The sequence below is a fragment of the Colobus angolensis genome, unplaced genomic scaffold (assembly GCF_000951035.1).
Source record: "Colobus angolensis palliatus isolate OR3802 unplaced genomic scaffold, Cang.pa_1.0 Scaffold44, whole genome shotgun sequence".
Taxonomy (NCBI): domain Eukaryota; kingdom Metazoa; phylum Chordata; class Mammalia; order Primates; family Cercopithecidae; genus Colobus; species Colobus angolensis.
Window position 1 is genome coordinate 1,145,029 of NW_012117821.1, and position 6,354 is coordinate 1,151,382.

At 63.0% G+C, this 6,354-nt stretch overlaps 1 protein-coding gene across 2 annotated transcripts in view; it reads left to right on the forward strand.

The window, feature by feature from the left end:
- Window positions 1-6,354, forward strand: part of TPRN (taperin) — an 8,714-nt gene continuing 2,360 nt past the window's right edge. For both annotated transcript variants that reach the window (XM_011957253.1, XM_011957254.1), the window contains exon 1: window positions 1-824. In XM_011957253.1, the coding sequence (XP_011812643.1) occupies window positions 33-824 (792 nt within the window). In that variant the 5' untranslated portion in view covers window positions 1-32. The remainder of the gene's footprint in view (window positions 825-6,354) is intronic.

Below are 6,354 nucleotides of genomic sequence, written 5' to 3' on the forward strand. Positions count from 1 at the left end.
CCTTCGAGATTCGGCCGGCCCCCAAGCCAGATATGGAGACCATCCCCTCGGGGGACCTCCAGGCCCGGGCGCTGGCCAGCCTCCGCGCAAACTCTCGAAATTCCTTCATGTTCATCCCCAAGAGTAAGGCCTCCGGGGCCCCTCCTCCTGAGGGGGTGCAGTCCGTGGAGCTGCCAAAGGGAGACGTGGGCCCGGCCTCCCCGAGCCAGGAGCTCGGATCCCAGCCGGTGCCTGGAGGGGATGGTGCGCCTGCCCAAGGGAAGAGCCCCGTGGAGGTCGAGGCACAGTGGGCAGTCGAGGAGGGGGCCTGTCCCAGGACAGCCACCGCCCTCGCTGACCGGGCCATCAGGTGGCAGAGGCCGTCCTCACCACCCCCCTTCCTGCCGGCTGCTGCAGAAGAAGCTGAGCCTGCTGAGGGTCTCGGGGTTCCTGGCTTGGACAAGAATAGCCGGGAATATGGGAAGCCGGGGCTGCCTGTCACCTTCATCGATGAGGTAGACTGGGAGGAGGAGGCCCCCCAAGAAGCCAAACTACCCTGCTCCCTGCGTCCTGCTAGGCCCGGGTGCGTGGCAGAGCTTCAGCCCCGGGGCAGCAACACCTTCACAGTGGTGCCCAAGAGGAAGCCAGGGGCCCTGCAGGGCCAGAACTTCAGTCAGGCCAATGGGGAGCCCCAGCCACAGGAGGCCGAGGAGGAGAAGGCTGGTTGCCTCCTGGGGCCCACGCTGAAGAAGCGCTACCCCACCGTGCACGAGATCGAAGTGATTGGCGGCTACCTGGCCCTGCAGAAGTCCTGCCTCACCAAGGCTGGCTCCTCAAGAAAGAAGGTCAGTGGTGGGGGCAGGGCCACTGGCCAGGAGGGAGAGAGTGACAGCTCGCAGAACTGTGTGGGCAGCACCTGCCCTTCTCCCAGGACACTTGGCCTGGGCGAAGGATGGTTTCTATATGGACTCGAGGCGAGCTGGGGCTGGGTGAGCCGTGCCGGGTCCAGGGCCCCAGTGGAGCCCCCTGACTTGGGCCATGGGGACAGCTGACCTGCTGTGTGCCTTGCGTGGCTGCTGGAGAGCACCGGGGCAGACAGTGCTGTGCCTCTTGCCAGTTCTTATGGCTCATATGGAATTAACTGGGCGGGCCTGTCCCTTTGTCAGTCTAGTTGGAAGAAGCAGACCTGGGCTTGTGGGCTCCTCCCTGGGCTTGGCTTTGAGGGGGTGGCCTCACATGGTCTCCTGGAGGCCCTGCTGCATGGGCGCGGGGCACCAGGATGTGAGTGGGAAGAGGCCCGTGATCAGGGTTGGCTGGATCCCTGCATCATGGTCAGCCCTGGGCTGCAGCCCACCAGCCAGTTGGAGGGGGCTGTCAACTCCCCAGAAAGCACACTGTCTGGGAGCTGGGCAGGAATGCCACGTGAGTGTCTGGCATATGCCTGTTCTGGGCCTGGGAAGCTTGCTGGGGAGAAGGGGACTTTGGAGGCTCTGAGCCAGCCAGGCAGGGGAGTCTCCCTCCTGGCCAGTGGCCTGGAACCCTCTGGGCACAGGAAAAAGAAAATCCTCAGATTCTTCCTGGTCATTCCTGCACCTGTGTTTGTTCCCCGGGGCAAATTCCAAGGGCAGCTCCACGTGACTTCCCCATCTGCGGTGACCTGTCAGGAAGCAGGTGTACCTTCCCTGGGGACTGAGCGGGGGCCTGGGGCGTCTCCCTTGGCTCTTCCTGTCCAGGCACTGCCCCAGAGCCAGTGCTGGCTAGGCTCACCCCTGAGGCGGGCTGTCCTCCAGCCTCAGTTTTCCCAGGCTGGGGATGGGACCTTGCAGGCTCCCTCAACAGACAGGCTGCTGCCTCCCTCTGTTTGCTTCCTGCCTGGGATTGGCTTTGGCATTGTGCCTCTCCCTGTCCATCCTCCCCTCCTGGAACCAGGGCGTTGGTGCTCCTGCCTGCTCTGTCTGCCAGCCCAGGCATCCGTGCTAACCCTCGTGAGGTGCTTCCAGTGGGGGCTTGGGGCTGGGCACAGGGCCCCTCCCATTCCTGGAGCCACATGGGTTTGTCTCCCCAACCCTCGCCCGAGCATCATCCCAGCCCATCGAGGTGGGGTCGGTCTGATAGCCACAGCCTCTCTCCCCCAGCTCCTGTCTGCCTCTCCCTCCCCTGCGTCCGTACCCTTGGCCCTGGCTACATGAGGTGGGTGCTTCCTGGTCTTGCCTCAGAGGTGGCAGTGGGGACACCTCCCCCTTTGTAGAGAGGAATCTGCACCTCAGCTCAGGAGTCAGATGGGATCATGGAGCTTGTGGGGCGAGAACTGAGTTCAGGTTCCTGTTTCTAGAACCCCTCCCTGTAACTTGTGTGGCCATCCCTGGGAGCCTGGCTTCTTCCTGGGACTTGAGGCCGCTGCCTAGAGCCTGGCCATCTTGCCCTCAGAAGAGACAGAACTGCGCCGGATGCGGTGGCTCACACCTGTAATCCCAGCACTTTGGGAGGCCGAGGTGGGTGGATCACGAGGTCAGGAGTTCAAGACAAGCCTGGCCAAATGGTGAAACCCTGTCTCTACTAAGAAGATATAAAAAAATTAGCTGGGTGTGGTGGCGGGCACCTATAATCCCAGCTACTCGGGAGGCTGAGGCAAGAGAATGGCGTGAATCCAGGAGGCGGAGGTTACAGTGAGTTGAAAATGCGCCATTGCACACCAGCCTGGGAGACAGAGCAAGACTTGGTTCACCCAAAAAAAAACAAAAAAAAAAAGAAGGGATAGAACTGTGGGGGTCACTTGTGGCTGGGTTAGGGTCAGACGGGCAGGGTGGGGGCCAAAGGGCCAACAGGAGCAGAAAGATGCTGTCGGTGAGAGAAGCTGAGCCTGGGAAACAGGCCCTGGACCAGCAGGAGGGAGGAGCTTGGGCCAGCCTGAAGGGGTGGGGGTCCAGATGGACAATGCCTGGCATGGCCAGGTGGCCCGGGCAGGGCCCTGCCAGAGCAGCATGACCTGCTGGCTGTGACTTCCTGCCTGGGTACAGGCCAGCTGCCCTGCCTGGGAAGAGCCAGAATGTCCATCAGGAGGGGACGGAGGCATGGGGCTGCCCTGCCTTTCAGAATGGCTTGCTGGCCTCGGCACAGTGGGCTGTGGGGCAGGGCTGTCCCATGTACTCTGTGGCCTCTGGGCCAGGAGCGCTCACAGGTAGGGGTACAAGGTACCCCATGCAAGTCCTGCATCTGGCCTTGCCTGACCACCCTAGCCAGCCTTTTTTTATTTTTTGTTTTTTGAAACAGTCTTGCTCTGTCACCCAGGCTGGAAGGCAGTGGCAGTATCTCGGCTCAGGGCAACCTCCATCTCCCAGGGTTCAAGCGATTCTACTGCCTCAGCCTCCTGAGTAGTGGGGATTACAGGTGTGTGCCACCATGCCCGGCTAATTATTGTATTTTTAGTACAGACAAGGTTTCATCATGTTGGCCAGGTGGGTCTCGAACTCCTGACCTCAGGTGATCCACCCGCCTCACCCTCCCAAGGTGCTGGAATTACAGGCGTGAGCCACAGGGCTGGCCCCAGCCTTTGGTTGGGACCACTGGCTGTGACCCCAGAGCATGGGGGTGGAGTGCAGGGATTGCAGGGCCTGGAATCCAGCGGGACCTGGCTGTGGGCCAACGGTTTACTGTGTGCCTCAGTGGCTGGTGGTGCTGCTGCTTTTCCTAGGGTGCAGATGAAGGGCAGCTCTTCAGTGGAGTTGTCTGGGTGGTGGGAGTCTGTGAGGCACCTGCCCTGGGGCTGGCTGTCCCCACACAGGGTATGATGCCCTTGCCCGCCTCTGAGGGGTGCTGCCCTGCTCTGGGCAGTGGGGGGCTGCTGGCCTATGTGCCGGGGGGGAGCTGCCTGGCAGGCACAGGCCCGTTTAAGTTGTCCATTGGCAGAAGCGGCAGGGGCACCATCTTGCAGGCTGAGCTTGGGGCAGACTGCTGTGTGCTGTTGCAGCCGCGCCCAGGCTGCTTTCCTGGAGGGTGGGGCATCCCTTCTCATCCTCACACCTGCCACCCGTGGGACTTGGCGCTGCAGTCTTTCCTCTTCGTGGAGCACCACCTGGCCTGGCTCCTACCTGTCTGGCTGCCCTTTCCTCTCCCCTCTGCCCTCCTCCCCTTCTGGCTCTCTGCTCAGCTGGAGCATGTCAGTGTCCCCAGGGCTCAGTCCTGGACACCCAGGGCCGTCCGCCCTCACCTGCTGTGGGACTTCCGCCTCCACTCCCAAGGCCTCGCTCTCTGATCCTTAGACCCAAGTGCCACCCTGACATCTGCCCTTCCTGCTAACATCACCTCCTGGCCAGCACCAAGCCCCAGACTGGGCTCCTCCCTGCCTCTCCCCCTGTGCAGCGCAGATCCTGGGTGGCCAGGGGCTGTTGCATCTCTCACTGTTGTTGGCTGAGCCCCTTCTTGTCAACTTTCCTTTCCTTCCCGCCTCTCCACCAGCTTTTCCCATAGGTGCCACCTAGGTGGTCTTTGTGAAGCCAGGGACCCCAGCAGCTGCCTGGACCCTCCTCCCTCAGCTTTCTCATGGGTGGGGGCTATGCCTGGCGCTGGGGCCACACTTGACTCAGGGAGCACCCAGCCTCCCGGGAGCCTGCTGTGGACATTGCACTCGAGCAGCCTGGTCTAGGGTCCGACCACCCATGGGAGCGTTGGCTGGGGCTGCGTGGGGGATGGGAGGCAGGTAGCCGTGTGCAGGGAGGAGGGAGGGGCAGGGCTGGGCTCAGCTCACACCTCCATCTGGGCAGGTTGGGGCTGGCTGCTTGGCCCTTTGTCCCCGGTGGAGGCCAGGCCCTTTGGTAACCAAAGCTAGGTGTGCACAGGCAGGGTGAGTGGAGCAAGAATAAAAGGGTCCTGAGAAGCCAGGAGGCTCTGCTGGGAGGCTGCGCTGAGCCGGGACCCACCTGCGGGCTCTCTGTTGGCTGCGCCAGGCAAAGTCCCTGATAGGCTGCATTGCCAGCTCCTGGCCACACCCTCTGCCCATCCTGCGTCCCGGGGTCTTCAGGCTGCCCACAGCATGAGTCACGGGGTGTCCTGTGACCCCTGACCTGTCTCCACAGTGGGAGGGGAGGGCTGTGCACCAGCCCAGCTGAGGAGACCTGGGGAGGCAGGACGTGACCAGAGCCCTGGGCCCCAGCTGAGGGCAGACGGGGGCTGCCTGTCCACCCCCTGCCCCCCACTGCCTGGCCAGGCTGTACCAGGCTCAGGGCCCATGTGCACCCAGCCCCCGCAGCCCCCCTGCTGGGACTGGTCATGTGCATGAGCGAGGGCACTAATCCTGCAGCCCTGGCAGCCAGCCCTTCTGTGTTCTCAGCCATGGGGGCTGGGCCTGGAGGGCTTCGGGGTCATCTGGGCTAGCTCCACGTATCAAGGGCGACTGGAAGCCCCATTTGCTGCTGGATTTTGGGGCTGTGGGAGACCTCTGGCCCACCAGCCCCGTCCTGCCTTGAGCACCTCCACCTGGGGTATCTGTCCCAAAGCATGAGTCTGGGAGGGCTGGGTGACCCCATCCCCAAGTGGGCTGGCAGTGGGTGGGTGTTTGTAGGGTCTGTCCCAGCCTCTCCCTGCCTGGCCTCCTGTGGGATGAGCGTTGGAGGGCCAGGTGGGCCTAGCCACGGGCAGGGCAGTTAAGGGACAGGAGCTGGTGCCTTTCTCCTTGTTTTATCTGACCCAGGTGGCCTCCCCCCTCCCCCGCTCATCCATGCAGGCAGCTGGGGTGCCGAGGCCTAGGGTAGGGATGCAAGCGGGCAGCTGAGTTGCCCAGCAGGGCTCTGTGTGAGCTGTGCTGAGAAGGGAAGCTGGAGGTTTGGGCACAAAGGGTGGTCCCCCGGCTGTGGGAGGTGGGGATGTTCATGGTGAGAAGGGACCCAAGGGTACGCTTGGCTGTGGGCCGTGTGGCCACTGCGGGAGAGGGCATGATGGCAGGAGCGTGTGCCCGTGGCCCTGTCCTGGCAGCCCTGTGTGGCCTCAGCTGCTTCCTGAGAGGCTGTCTCATCCTACTGTGCCTGGCTGCGGTGGTTCTCTGCCTGGGGCCTGGCTCCTGCCTCTGGGTCCTTCTAGGGGAGGAGGAGGAACTTGAGCTGCTGGTGTCCTGTGCCCGGGAAGAGTTTAATATTTCGAGCTCCGGCAGGGCTGCTCCCATCTGCTGCAGGTGGGGGCCGCTCATCTTCATGGGGGACCACTGAGGCTGGGCTGAGTGCAGCTGAGCAGTGGGAGCTCGGCTGTTGTGGGGAGCTTAGCCCCATGCAAGCCCCGGTCAGGGGAGGTAGAGGAACTTGAGCTGCTGGTGTCCTGTGCCCGGGAAGAGTTTAATATTTCGAGCTCCGGCAGGGCTGCTCCCATCTGCTGCAGGTGGGGGCCGCT